Genomic DNA, 25,218 nt, shown 5'->3' on the forward strand with positions numbered 1-25,218 from the left:
CAGAAGAACTATGTAGCCAACCCACAGAACTGTGAGAAATAACAAACGTTTGTTAGATAACGCTACTAAGTCCTGGGATTGTTCATTCTGCAAACACCAACTGATGCTCTCTGTATTTGGCAATCTATTATAGTAAAACAGAAGCACCTTTACTTGAAAGATGCCCAGATAAATTTGCATACTCACCACAGTGTCGTCCTTCAGTGATATTATTTTCATCTTCTCCTTCTGGACAATCTGAAATCCTATCGCAAACTTTAGTAATGGGGATGCATTTTCCAGACTTTGGACAAGCCCATTCATTTGGGTAACAGTCATAAGTACGACTAATTCTGCTTTCTGTGGGGAAAAAAAGAGGAAGAAAGAGTTATAGGCCACATGAGAGGCAAAGCCACCTCTTTTTTAATCCATGGTTAAGAGAGGATATAGATCAAGTAGGCAAGAAGTCTACAAATGACCTACATTTCACAATAAACTAATAGTTTCTAACTCTACAACTGACCTTTTATTGAGATTCTAAGGAGTGGCAAATGGCATTATTAAGTTCCACTCTTTCCATGGGAGGCAGCTCCCAGCCAGGTTGTAAGAGTAAAAAGTAGATATGGGCCTGAATTACCAACAAACTGGATGAATAATAATTCCTAGGAGAACATTCAGTTAATTAAATCATGAATAATAGAACTAGGGCTATCAAGTAATGCCAGGATTCCGAAGTTTGCTTATGTGTGTGTGTGTGTCGTTTTTGGCTGTTTGGTTTGGTTTGTTTCTTTAGTGAAATGTCCCACCCATTGATTTCCTTTATACCCAGCCAATCCAGAGACTTGCTTGTCACATAGATAATTTCTAACAAGGAAAGTAGGAAAAACAAGTTCTGCAAAACACTTTAAGAAAACATTTTCTAATTAGAATCTCTTCCCTTCCTTACCACATCCATCTTCATCGGCATTATTTACACAGTCAGCCTCTCCATCACAAACCCAATTTTGATTAATGCAGAAACCATTGGGGCACGTGAACTCGTTGCCGAAGCAGGTTTTATAAGAACCTGGAAGAAAACAACAGCTGCACTCCAAAGATACAAACCACTGGGGACAAAATCAAAGTGCTCACTTCGCAGCCCAAACTGAACCTAAACTAGAAAACTAAAAATTTTATGCCCATTTAGTCCCTTAACTGCTTGACAAAAAAGAAAAAAAGGAGGGAGAGAGATGGAGAAAGAAGAGGAGGAGGAGGAGTTAACAGCAGCTTTGGGTACGGACATGAACTCAGACGCATCAAGATTAAAAACAAGACGGTAGGTCGTAGATTGACACAGGCCAGGGGATGCAGACTGACAAGGATGATTCACATCCTTGACAATACACATGCGACAGACATGCCAATGCCCAGCATCCTCTTACTTTACCACAAGCATGGTAATTGCTATCTAGGACCTAATGATTCTGAGGAACCCACTCCACGATGTTGCATTCTTCTCAATGTAGTCACTGAAATAAGCCCAGGTGCCAAAAAGGAAATCAGGCAGGGCCCATTGAAAATTAGGGTGATGCTGAAAATATCTGACCACTCCTTAGGCATGGGTACCAACCCATCAAAATGGGTGTGGAAAATCAGAATCCTACATTCTGGTATACAAATGACCACAAGAAAAAACTGTCAAAACTTATTTGGAATTTATAAAGCTCTCTCATGGAGACTTCGTATTCTGATACAATGAGTCCAGAGGTGGCAACAGTGAGAGAGGTGGTCGGCATTGCAGGCAACATCATGGAAAGAAAAGTAGGGTCAGAGTGAAAAAGTGGAGGCAACAAAAGCCACCTACAACCACACTGAAACTTCTCTGACTTGCCAATTTTGATGTGGTAAGAATTTCAAAGTAAAGAGGAGAGTTACGACCATTACAATTAGAGAACTTCCACTCCCTTTTCAAGCCCTTCTCTCACTCAGCTGTGTAGGTTATCAGACCCATTTCTGAGATACGGGTAATTCGAGGGTCCGATGATGCAATACACCTGGTACCTTGTAGCATAAGGAAAGAATGCAAACTGTCCATCAGCCACCCTTCAAGTCTACACAGATCCTTGGAAGTTAAACAAGCCTGAGCTCAACAATATTGCTGAGGCTTATGCCATGGGTCCTAAATGATACTCTGGCTTCAACTGCCATCAGACATAGTGATTTTTTGGTTTGAAAAGAGTAGCGTGTTGGTAGGGGGAAAAAACCAAAGACAAAAACACTTCTAACAGCATAACTCAGTATAAGGAAGTCACCGTACTGCAAGAATGTTCATCACTGCCATCTTCACAGTCAAAGCTATGGTCGCAGACGTAGGCTTTAGCAATGCACTCCCCACTGCCACAGTGAAACTCAGAGTGGGAGCATCCATGAGCTGGGGCACAAGGTTAAAAAGGGAAAGAAAACAGAAATTCAGTTCCACTGTAGCCATTTAATTTCATAGGAAGATTCTGTCTCGAGTTTGAAAAGAGATTCTTACTACACAGTACTGTGCTGGTAAATGTTTAATAACCAGTTCTCCAGGAACATAAAAGCCCTCACTTGTAGCGTCTGTCAATCTCCATGGTGTAAATACTCCACCATGGCTGACTTCAAGCGACCAACATGAATTCACTGAAAACAAACATGAGAAGAAATGTGCATAACTGGGTAGTATAAACTAGCTTTGGCACATTACTTACTGCAGTTAAGTTCATCAGAGACATCTCTGCAATCAGCCTTCCCGTCACACCTCTGACTAGTGTTATAGCAGGCTCCATTTGCACAAGTCTGCTGCTCGCATGCTGGGTATCCTGAAAGAATGGAAATAGCACAAAAACCTTAAAGTAAGATGTTGCTTCACCAACCACTTCTAAAGTGGCTACGATATTCTAGAGATAAAATGCTGAGCATGTATTGATAAACAAAAGAGACATTCTTTGGTTATCCAAAGAATGGCACAAACAGCAAATTACGAATTGGATTATGTGCTTAATGTGGGAAGGACAGAGTGCTATGAGAGTGCATAGGAGGTGGAGGGAGCCCAGGGAAGTCTCCCCTGAAGTGACTTGTGAGCTCAGAGCTCAAGAATGAGAAGAAATTGAACTTGTTTCAAAATGGAACCTTCTTTTACATAATATAAATAACATCTGAGGAAAGTTAACACACCACGACACACGCTTTGGGAAATGAAGGGCCAGTTCTTTGGCTGGAGGGTCAAACAAAGAAAACAGGTCTAGACGTCAGGAAACCTGGGGCCTGGGGTACCACTCAGTACCTATTTCCTCTGACTCAAGATGGTCATCCTCTCTGTGTCACCACTTCCTCATCCACACATTTGGATAATTTATTTCACAGGGTTGATGCACCTCCAGAAACAATGTCTGGTAAAGCACCATGAAAAGCAGAGTGTGTTCTACAAGCACCAGTAATTGTTACCATGTTACAGACATATGGTCACCTCACCGCTATTCATCAAACACTCAGCCCTGGTTTTCTCCATCTCAGTGGAAAAATCAGGATGTCCCCTTGCAGGGATAAGGTGCTGTCAGTCTCTCCCCTGTGCTTCCCCAGACTTGGAACATGTATCTCTCATGATCCCGAACTGTAGACTTCATTCTGTTGGTTGGCTATCTGTTTCCTCCATGACAGAATGAAACCTTCTGAGATCAAAGATCTTGTCTTATTCATTGTAGAATCCCCAACACTCAGTACAGGGACTGGGTAATTTCTCACTGTGCTCAAGAAATGCTTGGCATTACTACTGAGTTATACAGTTGAACTTTTTAGTTAAAAAGGCTTCTAAAAATATTTTGAACTTCTGCATTTTATGATCTTTTAATAGCCTCCCTCTCACAAGTATGGTATCTTTCTAGGTCCATTTTTCACTCCATTAAAAATTGTTTTCCAGTATGGAGATTCCTCAAAAGACTAGGAAAAGACTCACCATATGACCCAGGAATCCTGCTCCTGGGCATATATCTAGAAGGAACCCTACTTCAAAAAGACACCTGCACCCCAATGTTCATAGCAGCACTATTTACAATAGCCAAGATATGGAAACAGCCTAAATGTCCAGCAACAGATGACTGGATAAAGAAGATGTGGTATACTTATACAATGGAATACTATTCAGCCATAAAAACCAACAACATAACACAACTTGCAGCAACATGGATGCTCCTGGAGAATGTCATTCTAAGTGAAGTAAGCCAGAAAGAGAAAGAAAAATACCATATGAGATCGCTCATATGTGGAATCTTAAAAATAAAAAGAAAGAAAGAACATAAATACAAAACAGAAACAGACTCATAGACAAAGAATACAAACTTGTAGTTGCCAAGGGGGCGGAGGGTGGGAAGGGATAGACTGGGAGTTCAAAATTTGTAGATACTGACAGGCATATGCAGAATAGATAAATAAGATTATACTGTACAGCACAGGGAAATATATATAAGATCTTCTGTTAGCTCACAGTGAAAAAAAATGTGACAATGAATATATATACGCATGTTCATGTGTAACTGAAAAATTGTGCTCTACACTGGAATTTGACACAACATTGTAAAATGACTATAACTCAGTAAAAAAAAAAAGTTAAAAAAAAAAAAACCTCAAAAAAATTGTTTTCATAATGATTCTAAGATGGCCTTCTAATTTCTTTTCAACTGAGAAAAGGACATGTCTCAAAGAGCCAGGCAGCAGCACAGTCCCATTCCGTGAAGCCCCACAGGGGAGGAATAAATACGCACAAATGTTCTCATCTCCAGAAGTCCCAAACTAGTTTCTTATGTGTTTCTAAATACTTTAATGCCAAAGTTACATATAGTCATACTATATTAAAATGGAAGGCATTTAAAAACTGATTAAAATTTTTAAATTTTCTGAATTTTATTTTATTTTTTAATAGCCCCAGAATCAGCTAGTGTTTAGGGTTTGCTGTCTTTTCATCACTGAGATGGGACTCAGTGCAAATATACCTTCAAAGGGTCACACAGCTCCATTTATTAATTCTCCCTTCAAGAGATGCCTAGGAGCCAGTTGAGTCCAGCAGGCAATTCCTTTCCCCGGTGTGCTGGATAGCTGTTAGAGTCAGTATGTCACCTGACCTTTTCAGAGCAGCAGCAAGCAGAAAAGAAATCTTAGAAAACCCGACTCTTCGCAACAGAGAATATATCAGGAGGAAAATTTATCTGGGCTTGGGTTATGGCTCCCTCATTCTAGGTGATTCTTGTAGAGACGAAGGATCCAGAACAAAGATGCTGGGCTGATGTCTTGTCCTCCCTGTCCTGCTTTTTGAGAGCCAGTCCCATAAAACTGAAAAGGGAAGAACTAAACCAGGATCCATGGGCATGAGTAAAAGTTTGCTGACATGGCTCATTTCCCCAACAAACAGCAAGACCAGCTTGATGTCATCAGAGAGAGTATTGGAATGGTCAGAGGTCAGCAGTTTGACACTTGGAATGAAGAATGAACAGCTTTCTTGTCTCCGCCCATGCTGCTTAATGAATCTCTCTCAATCAGCTAAGGACTTGCCCCCACCCCTGCATACCTTCTGGTCTCTTCTGCACATGATTAAGTGGAGGTGTACACCCACTGGAAACACTGCACAGAGCCACCTGACTCCAACACACAAAATATTTGGAAATCTGTTTCCAAAAGCTTTTCCTTCTTTGAGTACCCACACAGAGGGAACAGGTCCAAACTGTATAGTGAACAAAGTAAGAAATGAACAGTTTCTACTTCTTTTGAAGAGTTCTACTGCTAAAGATATTAATGAGTTTTAATCTACCCTCAGGAAACAGGAAGTCACAATCCTTTGTGACTGAGAGATCTCTAAAATTTGACTTTTGGGTTTATTTGCTTGGAAAGTCTGAGTCCAACCTTGTAAACTTTTCCCTATGGGGCAAATCTATCACGTAGCTGAAATGTCCTACAGGACTTCAAGTAAAGGGGGAGTGTAATAAGAGAGGAGTCAATGTACAAGACCACCAGAGAAGCTCAGCATTCGAACGTTTGCCATAATGGAAAGACTGAGAAGTAACTGTTAACTAAACGTCAGACCTCTAAAATTTATCTGATACAAAAATATGAGAAAATCCTTGCTCACACCACTTCTTCCCTCTCCTTTCCTTTCTCCAAATTCCAAATGATACGCGTGCAAGTTTGTTCCTTGAAATCAGGAGCTACATCCACATATATGCATAAGATTCGTACTTGAAGATTTTTAAAAATATTTTCTCTGCTAAGGATTTGGTTTGGAGCAAGAAAGTTCCATGCTATGGTTCTGTTTATATAATCGAGGAAGATAGTTTGAGAACTTCATAGACCTCTGGGGATGGAAACCATTCACACAGAAAAATATTAGACACTACTCTTTATTATCTTGACAGGAAGGCTGTAAATACATTTTATTCTCAGAATTTGACAAAATAACCAAAAAGAAGACAAACTGATTCAAAAGAAAGAGAAGGCATCTTAAAAGGCAGATTATGAAACTTAAGCTAAGATTAAAAGGAAAAGAAGAAGCTACTGATCTAAGTCCTGCCCAGACACCTGGAACTTTTCAAGGTCCTAGAGTCTCCTTTATAAGTTACTTTATGTTAGTCTGGTCCACGGCAGGATAATCCAGTCAAAGTAATGATTGGCCAGGAAGAGTTTACTAGTTTGCCTACCAGCACTTAGTTGCAAGTACTATCCACAAGGTTAAATAAGCAAAAACAATAATTATCAATAACATGTATTGAAAACTATGCGCCAGAAACTTGTCCAAGTTCTCAACATGTAAAACTCACTTTGTCCTTATAACCACACTGTAAGGTAGATACCACTATTACCCCCTTTTTATAGGTTTTATATACATGCATCTCTGAGGCACAGAGAGGTTAAGTAATTTGAAAAAGGTCACATGACTACTAAGTTGTAGAGTCAGAATTCACATTCAGGCCATCTGGCTCCACAGTGCATGTTCCTAGCCACTACAATAGATACAGCTACTACTTATCGGCTTCAGAGTAATAGGAAGAAGAGAAAATTACAGGAGAAAGAATGAAATTGAATGAAAGGAAATAGATAATCTTAAAAAGATAGTATGAAAAAAGAGAGAGAAGACGCAAACCAAGGGTAAAGTTTTCCTTTTTCCATTCAGTTTCCCATTTGCTTTGGGAAGTCTGGAGAAGTGAGGCCAAGTCTAGACTTCAGCAATTTATGACATATTCTACTAAGGACTTCAACCTGGTATAATCTAGGAATTCCAGGAAACTCTCTGCTAGGAAACCAGGTTTTCCAAGAGTACCAGGACAAACAAGAGTCTATACCACCCCCCTGCCAAAAAAAAGACCACAAAGTAGCAGGGGACCAACCTATGTTCTCAAACCTCCCCCTTCCTGTTCCAGTCAAATCCAAGTTCCTGAAGTGACTGTCATCACGAACTAGCACCTAGGGAATGCAGGAATATACAAGAAAACAACAAAGAAGCATTTTCTGCCACTTTCCAAAAATAATTTGAAGTGGCTTTCGATAAAAAGTATATACATAGTAAGATTTATAAAATGGAAATAGTAATTCAGCACCTTGGAAAGAGAAAGTAAATATGGTCTTCCCAAGGGCTACTAGAAATGGACTAACATCAAGTTTAGTCTAAGCAGCTTTCAGAAAACTGAAGCCAAAAAGGGACACACATTAACTTATCTAGTTTTCCTTACTGTGTTCTCTCTGAATGGCTGGGACTTAAGTTCCAAATCCCTATCTGGTCTCCATGGTGATTGACCCCAGACCTAAGTTTAAAAAGCACCTGAGAGGCCTGCTCGAAAGATTTTGGATTTGCAGTACCTCTTTCTTTTCATGCACAGAACTATCACCAAAATCTGCAAAGGAGGTAAAGACAAACATAAAAATTCCAATTTCTTGAAAAATAATAAAAATCTCACATGGGCTCTATATGTAAGAGTAACTGAGCAACAAGATGGAAAATTGTGCATCAAATGCTCCAAGGAATAATGCAAAAAAAGTAAGATGACTTCTCATGGGTGAACATACGTGTATAATGTGCACCAGATTTAGTGGTACTGGTTCTGTGTAGGAGTTAAGAGATTATACGTTTTCATTCTGGGCCACACGGTGCCTTGGTCCCAACCCTATCTCTTCCTCACAGTATCCCCAGTGACTTATCTGGGCAGAACAAATAGGCAAAGTCTAACCAAAGAGACAGGGAGACTAGCTGTACTCCAGAATAATGAGAGTGGTACTTTCGAATCACAACTAAAAATGGTGTGGCTCAGTCTCCCTGCTGGGAACCTGGCCCAGATGACTGAGTATACATCAGCAGATCAGTGCTGGGTGAATGCCAGGATGCTTGAAGCCAGATATTCCAGAGTGCTTCCTTCCTCTTAGCTAGAATTTATTCTATCCAACATAAGTTTATTGAAATCCATCTCCCTAGACACTGTGCTAAGAATTGGCTAAAGAGATTATAAGTGAAATGCTAAGTGAAGTAGAAATTTTCACATCTTTTAAAAAATATTTCATTCAATCAATAATAACAGGAGTGCTAGGTACTTGAGATAAAGTGATAAACTTCATAAAATCCCTGCTCTTATGGAACATTTTATTGGGGAGAGTGGAATGACAGACATGAAAATAAATGTCTGCACAGAAAAAAGTGTTATGGAAATATAGTAGCACAGAATGAGAAAGAATCATGTGAGGAGTAGCTCTCTGATCAGGTGACACTTGAAAGAGAACCATTAGGTTTAGCAAAATGGAAGTCACTGGTGGCATTGAGAGGAACTTTTTGGGAGATCTGGAGATGAAGGACTGTTGTCAGTGAGTTCAAGAAAGAAAGAAGGAAGTCAGACAAGACAGAGAAAGACAAATATCATATGATATCACTTATATGTGGAATCTGAAAAGAAAGAATACAAAAGAATTTATTTGCAAAACAGAAATAGTCTCACAGACATAGGAAACAAACTTACGGTTACCTAAGGGGAAGGAGGAGGGGATAAATTAAGAGTTTGGGATTAAGAGATAACACATTGCTATATATAAAATAGATAAACAACAAGGTCCTACTATATAGCACAGGGAACTATATTCAATCTTATAATAACCTATAATGGAAGAGAATCTGACAAGAATATGTATATGTATATGCATAACTGAATCACCTTGTTGTTACATCTGAAACTAACACAACATTGTAAATCAACTACATTTCAATTTTTTAAAAAAAGATATTACAGCAAAAAAAAAAGGAGAGGAAATGGAGATAGTGGTTAAAGACAATTCTAAGTAACTGTTGTAAAAGAGAGCAGAGAAATTGGGCAACAGCTGAGATGGATATTAGGGTATGAATGATGTGCTTGTAATATGAAGACTAAATAAGAAATTTCTCTTTCTTCAAGGTTTCAGGGCTCTGAATCTTATCTCAAATGTAAGAATGCTAAAAAGGTCCATCTGTGACATGATATGCAAGATGAGGTCAGTCTCTCTGCTTTGTCCTTCTCACCTCGAGCAAAGAGAGTATTAAGAGCAAGGCTCAGTGGGACTGAGTTAGATGCACAAGTCCGTCATCAGCTGTCACCATCCACAGAGTGACTTTATCCCTCCTTTTCACTGCCTCCCAATCATGCCCCCGGTTGGAGTTTCAGCAGTTAAGATATATAAAGTTAGATATATAAAAAAAATTCTAAAGAACAGAAAGTCAATAGAAATAAAACTTTGGAGACAAAGCAGCCCCAGTTGCAGGCAGACCAAATGCTGCTGATTACCAGCAAGAAAGCCTTCATTGTAACAGGGATTTGACCCTTTCTTTGGCATTCCTAAGTAACAAGAGAGAAGTACCACAAACCAATGATAATTAGCAATAGTTTTACACAAAAAGCATTCTAATATAGTACTTGATAAAAATGAAATAATCTGTTTACTTAACTGGGAAAAATGTACTATTTTTGAGCAACTGAAAGTCAGTGCAATATATTAATTGAATGACCCATAATTGCCGCATTGTTCTGATGTTTATCTTAGACTCTGAGCAAGTAGGTTTTCCTTGGTGCTAATCCCATTAAAAGTAAAATGGATGGCAGTTTCAAATCTCTGTTCCTTAAAAAAATAATAATTGGCAAGCTGTTTAATAGCAGGTGCCACTTTATAGATGGCCAGATTGAAGAGTAAAATGAACTTTTACCTATTTCACAGCTACATATGTATCTGTGTGTGTACACACACACACACACACACACACACACACACATATTCAGAAAGTTCTCAAACAGTAGAATAACCAAAAATACCTTATGCATATAGGAACACAGCAGACAAAAACACGATAAGAAACAATTTATTTCAAGGATAATTTTTTTACTGAGACCTTAATACCCTTGCCTCCCTTACCATCTCACCCATTCTCTTCCCTCTTACACACCATTCTTTGTTCTATACAAGGAGTGCGTGGAACAGACACAAGATGTTTTACCCTAGGAACTCAAGATCTTGATCTTAGAAGCTTGAATGGGTAAGAACTATAACACAGGGGCCTGATGTAACAGGCAGGACTATAAACAATTAATTTCTTTGCAGTTTTCCAACATCCATTACCAGATTTAAGTGGTTTCCAGAACCTAGAAGATCTGTTCCTATAGATAATCTTATTTCTGAGAAATAGAAAAATAAAAGTCATATTTATAAGCCAATTCTAAGCTTGTCCACAAGGAATTTTCCTAGGCATCATGACTGCAGAAACAAGAGAATGAAGTGTCACGCATGCCTCATGAAAATGATTTCTGGCCAAGCCTCACTTAATCCTTCATCATGTGGGAACATTCTAATTTAAAACAACTAATAAACAACTACTATATATCTGAAGTGACATTTAAAATAGCTAAGTAACTCTATGGTTTAATGGATCTCAGTGATGACCATCAATGGCTGCTACCATCACAAAGCGAGAGACATCATGTGCGTCCTGATGGAAATACATACCTTTATAAACAAAGTGTTGTTGTCCTTACACACACACATCCTTGCATCTGTTCAAGCCTCTAGACTAGTGTTACTCTCAACTGGAGCAGAGGAGGGGAATTTCACTCTCAGAAGACATTTGACAGTATATGGAGATAGTTTTGGTTGTCACACCTGGGAGGTGCTGCTGGCTTCTAGTGGACAGAGGCCAGGGATACTGATGGCCATTCTACAATGCACAAGACAGGTACCACAGTAAAGAGTTATTTGGACCCAAATGTCATTAGTGCCACAATTAAAAACCTTACTCTAGATCTAGCTACCAATTTTCAGGAAATACGGGGACAGAAGAACATGTTAAAGGACATCAGGGGCTGCAGTGAGCAAAACCCAGACTATGGGAAACTCCAGGACAAGTGGCTTGGGTTTTTCAACAAATAAATTCCAAAGTATAAAAAACAGAAATGGAAGGCAAACCTACAAAATTAAAAGACAGCAACTAACTGCAACATACAGATTTTCTTTGGATTTTTATCTAAATGACAAACCAACTGGGGAATTTTTTAAACTGGATAGACACCTGATTGCTTTAGAGGACAGTTACCAACTTTTAGGTGTGATCATGATACTGTTGCCATGTTTCAGTCCTTATGTTTTAGAGACAGGTATTGAATTATTTAAAGACAAAATTATATGACATCTGAGAACTGCTTCAAAATCATGGGGAGAAGAAGAAAGAGATACAGGTAAGACAAAATTAGCTGCGAGTTGATTGATATAACCAAGTGAAGAGTACAAAGACTTACATAATTCACTCTGATTTTGATTACATTTAAAACCTTCCATCATAAAAAGCTTTAAACAATATTTTTTAAATAATAAAATAGCTAAGTAACCTACAGGCAAAAAAATGCTTTGTAAACTTTTACTAACGAAAAGTATCCTGAGAGCATGGGCACAGGTTAATATCATTTAATACCTCTGTAAAGTGGGGACGGTCATCAAGCCTGCCTTGTAGTATTGATGTGAAAATTGCATAAGATGATGATCGATGCCCTGTGAATGACAGTCCCCTTTCCCACTTCCCACAAGAGCTCCAAACAAAGAGAGAAAACAAAATGAGGCCAATCCTGCCCCCCACTGTACTGGCACTTTCTAAAGACTTTGATCCAGGTCATTCATTTCCATCTTGTACGAATCTGGCTGTGGCCGGGAGATCAAAGCACTAACAAGGAAGTATGAAGATTCTTTTTTCATTTCCTCTGATTTGTTAATTTTTTTTACACTTCTCCATAAATAACACATAACAATAAATAAACAAGGTAGAGAGAAACAGGAAGAAATACCTCACTGTAAAACCTCCTTTCGCGTGTGAGATTCGAGGGCCGTGAGCCCTAGAAGATTCATGACTTGTACAGTTCCAGAAACAATGAGTTTTTACTCTGATTCAACAACTATTTGTATGTACTTTAAAAAACAAACAAAATCTTGATTAAGAATTCCTTCCCAGATATTTTATAAAGCTCACTTCCTTTCCATCATTCTTCTCTGTAAGAGCTGCTTGAATGCTCATACCCTGCCAGCTTTTTTCCAGAAGGTCTATCAGCAAAGTCATAAGGCAGTTGTATTGGTGACTTGAGACTTGGCTCCAGGGTGTTCACATGGAATAAATCCAAACAGTCTGTTTTGGCTGCCTTTTACTTTCCCTAAAATAGCATTTCCTGCAGTCTCATTGCATTTGCAATAAAGCACTCATTTTTATCCACTTGTAAATAAGGGATAAAGACACAGACTGTTGGCTGGTGGCACAGACTTCTGGTTCTGTCCTTGCACAGGGTAGGACTTCCTCCTTCTGTAAATAAAGTCTTTCATGAAGTGCAATCACTCACCAGCCTTGGAACCAGAAGACGAGCCGAGCTGTAGCTCTGCCACTCACTGTATAACCTTGAACAAGCCACTCTGCCCTTTGCTGTTTCAGGTACTATATTCGTAAGGTGGGGTAATAATACTGGTCCTGTTTTCCCCATTGAGGGGCCTAATAAGAATAACCACTGGAATTTACATAACACTTTGAAGTTTACACAATACTGCAAAATATAATATATGATTTGTCTCTACTATTAACCAAAAATATTTTCTTTATTTGCCACAAGAAAGAATTTATTGTTTGCTCTACAAAGTACTCAAAGGAGAGTCCTGGACTCTGGACTTGCTATTTGTGTCCTCTAGAAAGACACTCCCATCTCTAAAATTGCTGGTATTAAGCCTAAATTCTCTGCAAATCTTCCAAACTGAAAGAAGACCCAAATTAGAGGCAACATAGTCTCTTTCAAAAAAGAACATGTAAGTTGGAAATTATATCAGTACAGAACTACACCAGAAACTCTGCTAAGAAATGGAGACATAAAAACAAATAGCACAGACTCCTCTCAAAGGAAAATAACGTAGAATGGAAGAAAGCATTGGAGAAGTGTTTTGTCTTTTTTGTTTTGTTTTAATGTACAGTGTGTTGATGTGGCTACAGCATGAATCTGCACCCGTTTGAGCCCCAGTCCTTCCTTTTTACATATACAAGTACTTCTTCCATTAACAGTACACTTTAAACAGTACAGTGAATAGGAACAATTTGCTCATAACCAGTTTATGTTAGCTCCCACCCAAGGCATGGCACCACACTGGGAAGTGTAGCAATATATTACAGAATATGGTTCTTTCATTAAGAAGCATACAATATACCAAAGGAATTTAGGGACAGTCCAGAGAACTAAAATCATATCAGAATGATGGGACAATAAAGAGTTGTCCCATGAGAATACAATAAAACTTAAATCTTTAGTTGAAAACATAGTAACCAAGAAGTTTATGTTCAAGGTTTATAAGGTACACAAAATCTATCCACTGATTATCAGAATCCTAGAATATTAAAATAACTCCTTGAAGTTTGAAACATAAATTTTAGAGCTAAAGAAAATAGTACTTTTACTCAGCTCATAATAAGCTTATGAAATGCAGTATACCAGAAGGAAAGCCAGGGGAAAATGTATAAAAACTCAAGGACGCTCTGAATAAATTCATAAATGATAGACTTAGAAGGACTTTTAAGAGAAACTGGGTATATCTGAGAGTAAAGGTAGAGCCAGACTGACACAGTAGAATAATCACTATATTCTCCTATTCTAACAATTCTATACAAACCTCAAGAGAGACAGATTACTCTTTACTCATTTGTAAGAAGTAGACCATGCACTATGATTGCACTCTCTTATTTTGGTTACGATAATATTTAGACATTATATGTAGAATGCAGTGATTTGTATGCTTTATCTTGTGGTTTTCAGTTACAAATTGACAGAATATTCTTCCATCACAGAGAAAGCCATTTGCAAAACGTAACACATTTCCAAAGGTAATTTGGAAAATATCAAGTCCATAAGAGCAGAAAAACTGAGACATTTGACCTAGAAACTTATCATGATAATGTAATAAAAGTTAACATTGACCTAACCGGATTCTGTACTCAATGACTTTTTCCGATTCTATGTTAATGTTAAAAGTTTCTTACTTCGAAACCTACAGAAAGTTGATGTGCTAAGGCAGGATACACTGAGAATGTCTTGCTGAAAATAGACTTCTAACAGAACATCACCTCTAATCCACAAAAGAATCTGCCAAGAGATTTTAATAACAAGAGGCATATTGTAGGCATTTCTGTCCATCAACAAATTGATTAAAATGCTGAAGGGACAAAGGTGAAACCAAATACAGTGCAAAGACTGAAAGGGACTCACGGCAGTTTTTCTCATCAGTTCCATCAACGCAGTCTACGGCATGGTCACATCTGTATTCCTCTGGGATACATTCACCATTGGAGCAGGTAAACTGACGGCTTAAGCAGGTTCTCCCAGCTGTGAAGAGGAAAAAATATTACTTTATAATTACTGAAAAACACAGACTACTTAACAAACATGACAGTAACATTAACAAACTTGAATGAGGAAATTTGCAAGCAAAGTAGACCATATATTGAACATAAAGTTCATAGGGTCACAATGTAGGGTATCCAGCTACCCTAAAGTAGACACCTTACAATGTGAAAGCAAAGGTGTTATCAGAATACTATCAAAATGCCCACAGAATTGTATCAACACTCAAGCTTGTTAGTGTAGACAATTATATTATCGACATACATTGAGAATACAGTATAGACTGAAAACCTATACAGCAAAGAGGATGAATGAAGTAAGAATTTTGCAGGTATAGGTATTATTCAAGGATCGGTAAGGTCACTCTCATCGAAATGCTTGATTAAACAGGAAGGAAATATGCCAAAGACTAAACAATGGTTATTTCTGAGTATTAGGAACATGGGTGATTTTATTTTTTTTCTTTAAAGTTTTCTCTACTACATAAGCTTTCTACATTGAACATATGTCAATTTCATAAACAGAAATTTAAGCTAGCTTGACTTTATCCTAAGTTGATTAGGGTAGATGAAAGCAGAGCATCTGTAGTTTATCAAATTTGCCTCTGGATAAAATAGATAAAATCAAATGAATTGATGCTCCAAACATCATGTGGATTCTATTCTGTGAGTCTGAGGCAGGAATTATGATAAGACTTTTTAATTGTCCACATACAAAGAGAAGCATTTGGGGCAAACGTGATCTGATAAAAAATTAGTAACATAAAGTTTAAAATGCAAGAGTTATGAATCCACACTCATTTAACATAGTATGAAACACAGCTTATCAGTTACTGCTATAAAGTTATCTCCAGTCTCCCCAGGCAGTTGCCCCAGTAGTTCCCATGCCATCTATATGGTATCATTAGCAAGGCGTCATCCACCACACATTGCATCACAATCTCCAGCTCAGCCTTCTTCCTACTCTGTGTGGGAAGCAAAGAAACATGGAACTAAAATGGCGTATCTAGTCAAAAGAGAAATAACCCATCATTCATTCAGTAGCCATTTATCAAAAACCTCCTATTTGCCAGACTGAATACCAAGCCTTAGGGATGCAAGCTGAAGCAAGCATAGTCATTGCTCTCCAGAGAGTCACAATCTAGCACTGAGTACCCACTCCACACTCTGCAGGTCACCCCTTTCCTGGAGGCCCTTGGAGAGGCCAGCCAGAGAATAGAATAGCTCAGACAGATTTCCTAGGAGCAAGGATTTCTTCCTGTGCCCTACTATGCCTGCTCCTTTTCCTTCCTTCTTTCAGTACTTCTGAACTACCATACCCCACCTCCCACTTTCAGACCTGGCCATCCCCTTTCGCCACTCCACCTCAAATCCTGATGCATAACTGGACATGATTTAGATATGCCAAGCTCCTTCCAGCCCAGATTAGCTCCTGTCCATGCCTTCCTCAAGACCACCATTTGTCACCACTACCACACTCCCCAGCCCTACATAGTTTGCTGGTTTCCCCTTCACCACTTTGTCCTAAGGATCACCACCCCTTTGTGATGGCAGACCTCATGACCAATGCTGACAAGCCCTAACTATTTAATTATACAGTCTACAAAATACACCAATTATATGTCTACACCAAAGTCAAACTCATGAATATTTTGAGAATTTCCGTTCTCTTCCTCAAAAGAGATATCCAGTGGCCCAACTGAAAAAGAGTTCACACTCAATACTGGACACAAAATTCCTGGACTAAATTCCAATTTTTTAGAAATACATCCAGAACCTACTGAAGCCCATGGCATCTCCACTGCTAGTCACCTAGCAACTAAACAAGTTCCCACATGAAGTAGCTATCCAAAACATCTGTTTCTTCTTTGATCTTTGTGGACAATGAATATGTGAAAACTCAAACAGGATCTTGGCTATCTCAAAACCAACACAGAGTGATGACAGATGACCATGATTTGTGGGATGTGCATTTGATGAAACAGAATGTGGGAAAGTTCAAAGTTGAATGCTACACAGTGATCAGAGCTGGGCTCTTCCAGAAGACCACTGAGGTCAAGAGTCTGAGATGGTTCATTACAGCCTTGTATCTTCCCTCCAACTTCTATCTCAGTTCAACCTAGGTTTGTTAAAAGGTTTTTGTTTTGGTTTGTGTTTTTTTTATTTTCTTTGTCTTATAAAAAAAACACATGGAAAAGATGTTGATGTTCTCCCTTCTACATGTTGAGAGTTGAACTATGGAAATGTAAAATTCAGGACTTTTGTGGGGAGGGTCTAGCTCAATGGTAGGATGTATGCTCAGCCTGCTTGAAGTCCTGGGTTCAATCCCCAGTAGCTCCATTAAAGAAAAAGAAAGGAAGGAAGGAAGGAAGGGGGGGGGGGAAAGAAAGAAAGAAAGAGAGAAAGAAAGAGAGAAAGAAAGAGAGAAAGAAAGAAAGAAAGAAAGAAAGAAAGAAAGAGAGAGAGAGAGAAAGAAAGGAAGGAAGGAAGGAAGGAAGGAAGGAAGGAAGGAAGGAAGGAAGGAAGGAAGAAAGAAAGAAAGAAAGAAAGAAAGAAAGAAAGAAAGAAAGAAAGAAAGAAAGAAAGAAAGAGAGAGAGAAAGAAAGGAAGGAAGGAAGGAAGGAAGGAAGGAAGATAGGAAGGAAGGAAGGAAGGAAGAAAGAAAGAAAGAAAGAAAGAAAGAAAGAAAGAAAGAAAGAAAGAAGAGAAGAAAGAAAGAAAGAAAGAAAGAAAGAAAGAAAGAAAGAAAGAAAGAAAGAAAGAAAGAAAGAAAAAGAAGAAAAGAGAAGAGAAGAGAAGAGAAGAGAAGAGAAGAGAAGAGAAGAGAAAGGAAGAGAAGGGAAGAGAAGGGAAGAGAAGAGAACTATAACATTCAGGACTTCTGCAGCTTTCACGCAATCATGAAAAGCCAAGAAGCTAAAAGATGGTAGGGCAGAACAGCGGAAGAAAACTGGATGATATTATTGATCCAAGGAATTAATCAATCCTGGAACAATCCTACATTTAGGCTTCCTGTGAGATAATAAATTCCTTTTTTGTTTAACTTTTTGAGTTGTGTTTTTCATTCTTTGCAGCTAGAAACATCCGCACTGATACAAGAAGAATTTTAAATTATACAAATATCCTTAAGAGAAAGCAAAGGAATGATACTCATGATATACTTCTCATGTGTTGCCATCTTATATTTACCCAAGATTATGCTCTCATCCAAAATTATTTAAGCCCATTAAAACACTCTTTTCCAGTTTGATCCCAAAGGAATTCAAATTCAAGGGTTTCTTCGAGGTTACTGCCCTGAACCCTCTCAATGTCTGGGAATAAGCAGTTGTCAACATCCTCTTTGTTCCTCCTATTTATTTTTTTGTCCCAGCTCATCCTGTAGCAGCAATCACTGGAGCAACCTCCAATGGTGCCTCCAAAGGACCTCCACTTCCACTCAATCAAAAAGAGGGTTTAATTCTGGGACAGAAGAGGTGGAAGGTTTGAGTGCAGAGTGTGCTGCAGGAGTAAATGGACTCATCCAATGGCCAACCACAGAAATGAAGACCCCACAGATAGATACCAATAAATGTTTTATTTCCTTCTTAAGTGTAACACAACCTGAATTAAATACTGGGAATCTATCCATTTCCAAATCACTGGGATGTATGTATAATTCTTCAGCACACTCACGCTTTCAAGATTATCCAACCCCTGAGTGAAATGGCTGGCATGGGTTCCCTTGTCCTTTAAGGCCCCACTCATCATGTATAAACACAATCATTCCATTGTGTTCTGTATTTGTAACAGTTTGGAATTTAAAGTGTCCAAAGGGCTAAAACAGGCTCCCTCTACAAGCACTTACGGCAGTGCTGCTGTTCATCTGAGCCATCCTGACAGTCTTCCTCATCGTCACACACCCAAGAGAGAGGGATGCACAGTCCTCCACTCTGACACTGGAACTGGGTGGAAAGGCAAGTAGAGCGAGCTACAAAAAAACAGGGAAAAAAACTCATTATGTCAACCATCCACCCTATTACACCAAAAAGCAATGCTTATTTCAAAAGAAGTATGTCAACTCCTGCTCAGTATATTTGAGGGTGAATGTGAAAAACCTTAGAGCCTGTGGACTTCACTCAGTGTTCACTGCCAAGTAATCTCAGCAGTGGGCTCACAAGAAAATGATGGTCCAAAGCAATACAGAAATGCAGAGAATAAAATGAACAGCCCAAACACATATACATACAAAGCTATGACAAAAGATTAAATTAAAATTTTAATTTAAACAAAATCAACCATGAGTTGATAGTTATTAAATTATTTGAAATGTTTTGTAATAATGAATAGTGAAGCATCACGCTAAATTGGGAAATCCATGAGATTTGGAAAATAAGACCCAAAATCAAATTATTATTCCCAGAATTTACTTGCTTTAAAATCTTCAGCAGGTTCTTTGAGTCTCAGTGTGCATCATAAAATGGGGACTATACTTTTCTCATGGTTCACTATAAAATATAAGTAGAATAATGTACATGAAAGTGCCATGTAAATTAGTTGCTATTTCTTTTGTCATTGGTATTGTTTTTATCATTGTTATGGGACATTGACAAATTGTTGGTATAACTGTTCATTTATTCCTTTATCTCTGAATACACTGTTCTTGACTTTCTGCTCCTAGTGTTTAACCTAAAGTAAACTCAGTAAGGGGGAGGGTATAACTCAAGTGGTAAAGTGCATGCATGAGGTCCTGGGTTCAATACCCAGTACTTCCTCTAAGAATAAATAAATAAACAATCCTAACTACCTCTCCCCACCATAAAATAAAGTTAAATGAACTCAGTAAGCTCAGAGGAGGCAAACAGAGAGCACATGATCTTTACTCTATAATAGAACTACTCCCTTGCTCAAAGTGTGGTTTCCAGGCTGGCAGCATCAGTATCACCTGGGAGCTTGTAGAAATGCAGAGTCTCAGGTCCCACTTCAAATAGATGGAATTAAAGCCTGTACTTTAACACGCTCCCCAGGAGATCCATTTGTGCCTGAGAGTTTGAGAAGCACTTCTAGGACCTATTCCCCACACTTCTCCCATTTTCAAATGCATCGTCGTCCAAACAATACACTGAAGTATTCTCTGCTGTGCCGTAGGAACCCTTATCTGTTCACCTATCAGAATGAATGGAATTGCAGCAGTGTGATTGATGGAGTATGGCAAGGTAGGAGAGCAATGAACAGAAGGGTTGGGATTTGTGCATTAATAAATGATTTAGCTTCTCTATGCCTCAGTTTCCTAATCTGAAACCTATCTGGGAATTCTGCTGAGATAACTAAACAAAGGAATATGGGAAAGTGATTTTATAATTAGCTATAAATTAAAAAGTTAAATTTGGGGTATACAATATTTTCATATTTTTAACTGTTATTTTTTAAAAAAACATAAACCACACTAGCCACTTGTGATCTCTTTACAGTAATTCACACAAGTTACACTATATCTTTTGTATAAAAACAGACTATTTCTTGAATTACAAATCATAGTAGTTTAGACAACATTATTTTTTTGCTCCTGTTGGTGCACAAAATTTCCAGACTGAACCATCTGAAATAATCACTTATAGGCTTCAGAAAACAGCTTAGAAAGTTGGTTCCATACCAGGGTCATGCACAAAAGGGACTAAAATAATTATTAATGCCATCCGTTCTCTATCTCAAAAGATTGGAGCTCATCCAATCTGTCACTAAAGGCACAACTCTTTCTCTCTGTTACAGCTGAAATCACCATGAAGCTCCTCTGTGACTCAGAACAGAGCTGAGCCTGGCCCCTCTCCACTTACTGCAGCCAATTTCATCCGTGCCATCCATGCAGTCTCTGACTCCATCACACCTCCAGGATGCATCGATACAATGCCCCTGGCCGCACCGAAACTCATCACTGTGACATTCTGTAATCACACAAGCAACAGAAAACTGGTTTAGAAACTTACCCACACAGATATTCCAAAGAAACAAATTTTCAATGAAAATAAAAAATTATTCAACTAATTTTTAATCAAAGAATGTAAATTATTTATACAACTAGGAAAACATTTTTAGGATTACATTCTGTTTCAGGTCTGCTGGAATAAGGTCATTTGCATACACAGCTGACGAGAGTGCACCTTGATGTAACCAATCTGGAAAGCAATGTGACAACAGGTATCCTGCTTTTTGAAAGTGTTTATTCTTTAACTTAATACTTTTACTTCTAGGTATTTTTTTCCCCTAAAGGAACTAACCAGAGAATTAAACAAAGATCTAAGTGTGGAGATTTTTAGCACAACACTACTTGTAATAAAGGAAACTGCAAACCTCCTAAATGTCCAATAAGATGAAATGATTAAACCTTATATCAATAGATAGATCTTTATGTCTGTAGATATATACATATATTTATATAGGCATACTAGGAACTCATTGAAAGTTTCTAAATGATTTGGAAAAATATTTGTAATATAATGTAACAAAGACAAGGATGCCAAATTTTACCTGTAACAGAGTTATAAATAACAGAAAAAAAGCACAGAAAAGACCAGAATGTTAAGGGTGGTTATCTCTGATTGATAACATCATGAGTAACTTTTCATTTGGGTGACTGTGCTTTTTTCATTGCCCCCTACTATAGTTTTTCAAAGCACTTTTTTATTACTAAATCACATACAGCAATTTATGGTCTTTCATTCTTAGATACAGACCAGTATTTTGGCTGTTTGTTTGTAACTTACTTGTAAGATATCAGGTCTGTAAGCTCTCCTCTGCCAAAAAAAGATTTTTTAAGGCCAAAAAACAAAAAATCTCTGCAGCCAATCAAACTGCACAAACTTCGCACCAAAGTTGCCACATTTCCAAGTGGCAGTGATACCCCACAGTGATACACAAAAAGAGAATATAACTTAAACAAGGTCACTTAATTCATCCAGTATATCCTGCAATCTTTCTAGTTCTCTTCCTAATTTGGCATTTGGAGATCCTCTGAGTTTCCCCAAATATCTGACCAGCGACTTCCTCATGTATTATGTGCCAAGTAGGAAACTTTTTCAAGACAGCAGCCAATACCAGCCCAACTTGGAGAAGACCCAAAATTATTCTTTCACAAATCCATGGTGGTAGAGGAGTAATTTGGGGGTTGGAAGAATAATTTTATTTTCCTCAGGTATTTAAGCAATCATGCTAAACTACCCATGTCAATGTTTGACTAATTAACCTAAAATCACATAAATATACAGATCAATTACCTACTCCTAAAATAAATAAACAGTGTGCTATCCTGTCTTGTGTAAATGCAGGCATATCAACAGCATGACATAAACACAGTTAAGTGATCTATTCCTAGGGGATATAGGCTACTTTGTTCATGGAATGTTCAAATCTGATTGTCTGTTAGTGACATCCTGATTTATAATGTATGCTGCAAATGGTCAGAAACTTTCCTTGGCTAAATGGTGGTACCGAGTGGTACAGGAATACGTACACCCAAATACCTTCTATAGACTAATGCATGATGGTGGTTGGTGGTGCAGGTCTGGGGTTGGTGGTGCAGGTCTCTTATCAACTACCTTTAAAACACAACAACCTCCCTTGCAAAAATGCCCCTGAGGAATGTACAAATTCACTCTGGAATCTCAGAACTTCTCATTGGATTTTGTTCTACAAAGCAATATTTCCATGAGAGATTAGGGGCTTTGGAGGTTTAGCTATTAACACAACATATATTAAATCACTTTTATCAATTAGGTCTATTGTTAGTAGCCCAACATAATACATTTGTAAATTCAATACATTTGTTTCCCTCAATTTCTGGTTGAAAACGTGTAACAATCTAAAGGTCAATCTACTTACAAAGAGTTTCCTATTGCTGGAAAAAGCATACATTTAGAAACTGAGTACACTGAAGAAAATTCTCAGAATAATAAACTGCCTGTTTTTAAATATAGGAATAATTCATGCTATTTCTTAAGCAACTTTTATTACAAGTCAAAGATTGAGGTTTTTTGTTTTTGCTAAAGCATGAAGTTAAGCACATCATGAAAAGAACACAAAATAAACACCCAAAAGTAATTTTTTAAGCACTTCGAAGTCAATTATTTAAAATCACATACACACAAAATTAAACACACACAATTAAGTAACTCTTTCTAGTTAGTATTTTTCACATGTGGTCTCCCAAATACTCAATTATCTAAAGTAATATATCAAACCCAATTTACACAACTTATCAATAGATCCATGATAATTCATTTGTCAAATCCATCTTTTCCATATTAGCTTCCATGCCTGTTATAACTCCCAAATGACTATTGCTTGGAAATATCTCTCCAGAAAAAACAAATGGATATTCTATCATTGCTGGGTGGCACCCTAGCAATCAACCAAATGGTCCACTGGTGTCAGAAGACTGCCATTCATTCTACTATAAAGGGAATATATGCTGTTTAAAAACAAACTGCTAGTAAAGGTCTAGATCAAGTTTGATAATAATTATAGGTGCCCCTGATTTCAATTAGTTTGTATGTACTTTATTTTCTGAGTGTTTTGTTTTAAATAAGTAGCCTTTACTCACAACCCCTCCAAAGGTTACTACATATTATCTACACTTTATTGTTTAATAATTTGAAATCCAGAGAAGGTGGGGGTGGGGTGAGGGATTTCAATCTGGAGCCAAACAGTTTATGAAAGAAAAAAAAATCTAAATAGGACAAAATTTAACACTTTTTCCAACAAATGGTCTCTTAACATTCACATTCAATCATTTTTAACTAAGAGGTAATTTTGCAAATAATAACTTTCAAACCTTTAGAATGTTTTCCTTTTAATCAAAACCAAAGAGGAAAATATCATAAACCACACTGAAATAAAAACCTTTTGTTAAGAACCGGGCAGCCATTGACAAGGAACCATTAGAACCAAAGGGACACCCTACTTTCCCTGGGGTAGCTTTCAAAAATCAAAGCGGATAGTGCAAAGATGGAAAAAAACAAACAAACTTGTGTGGCACTTAAATGGCATGCACCATTCTAAGCATTTTGCAAACTTTAAGTCATTTAAATCTTTATAACAACTCTATAAGATAGATGCCATTATTATGAACATTTTACAAATAAAGAAACTGAAGCACAGACCAGTTCAGTAACTTGCCCAAGATCAAACAGCAAATACATGCAAAGTAAGGATTTGGATCTGACAGTTCTGTTCTTGCGTCTGTGCTATAGTGACCACCATTGCTCTGTATTCTCTTTCAACCAAAAAAACAAAATTTATATACATACATACATATACATACACACACACACACACAGACACTCATATATATATATATTCATTTCACCAAACCCAAGAATGAATGTAAAATTTGATCATATTCCAAAGTTTCTATCAACATTAACTAGATCCATTAATTGGACAGGTCTGGAATCCAAACCACACAATATGCTCCTACAATTCAACTGGGGAAGAGTAATCTACTTGGCAACAAACGCTGCAAATAAAAACTTGTAGGCCTAGGAAAATTTGCAACAATCAAAAGCAATGCAGGGAAATTTAAAAAAAAATTTTCAATCTCTTCAAGAAAAATGTTAGACATAAAGATAAACTTGTTTTTCAATGTTATAGAGCCCCAAGCTGGAGAAAAACAAGAGTAATCCTTTCTTCATAAATAGTCATAGCCCAAGCTTCCTGGTTTAAGTGTTGGACTAAGAATGTGTTAAGATAAGATACTGGAGTAACAGATAATGCCTAGAAGAGGGAAGACTTGCTTGTTTTTCCAGGAGGGGAACAGCACTGAATTAACATGACTTCTGTACCCTTTACAGCCTCTAGCACAGTGCTAGGCACACATGGGACAGTAGCCACATATTCAGCAGGTAATGAAGATTCCTCTTTGTAAAATTCAGTCTCTTGGGATCATTCCATATCAGAGATTCATAAAATCACCAAGGCAAACAATAAGTCTTTCAATTGACGTTTACTATCTTAAATCTGTAGGGAAAAAAGTGAAATCTGGAATAATTTGAAATAAGAGCAATATCTAAAAGTTTCAAAAAGAAAGAAAAATACGGAGTCATATTAATCTTTCATTCTGTTACCCTTTCCTTATAAGAGTTTCTCTTAACTCTCATGAATTCTCTTCTTAGAAGAAAAAGGCAAGTCGTAGTCAATAGAACATTGTCCAAAGTTAACAGAGTAAGGTAATTTCTATGGCAAATCCTATTTTCCCGCTAGATCCTCTTAACACATACTGGTTTTTCCAGACACTTGGTCTACCTGGGGAGGTACATGTGCTTTTTTCAAAAAACATGTAACACTGCATGGCATTTTAAGAGTCCTATCTTCAC

At 37.7% G+C, this 25,218-nt stretch overlaps 1 protein-coding gene across 1 annotated transcript in view; it reads right to left on the reverse strand.

Moving 5' to 3' along the window:
- Positions 1–25,218, reverse strand: part of LRP2 (LDL receptor related protein 2) — a 181,181-nt gene that overhangs the window by 124,991 nt on the left and 30,972 nt on the right. Inside the window, exons 2-8 of the mRNA XM_064484889.1 lie at positions 20,686–20,793; positions 18,720–18,842; positions 14,742–14,858; positions 2,697–2,807; positions 2,276–2,389; positions 926–1,045; positions 187–339 (exon numbers count right to left, since the gene is read on the reverse strand). Of these exons, the coding sequence (XP_064340959.1) occupies positions 187–339; positions 926–1,045; positions 2,276–2,389; positions 2,697–2,807; positions 14,742–14,858; positions 18,720–18,842; positions 20,686–20,793 (846 nt within the window). The remainder of the gene's footprint in view (positions 1–186; positions 340–925; positions 1,046–2,275; positions 2,390–2,696; positions 2,808–14,741; positions 14,859–18,719; positions 18,843–20,685; positions 20,794–25,218) is intronic.

This window comes from Camelus dromedarius, chromosome 4, assembly GCF_036321535.1.
Source record: "Camelus dromedarius isolate mCamDro1 chromosome 4, mCamDro1.pat, whole genome shotgun sequence".
Classification (NCBI taxonomy): Eukaryota; Metazoa; Chordata; class Mammalia; order Artiodactyla; family Camelidae; genus Camelus; species Camelus dromedarius.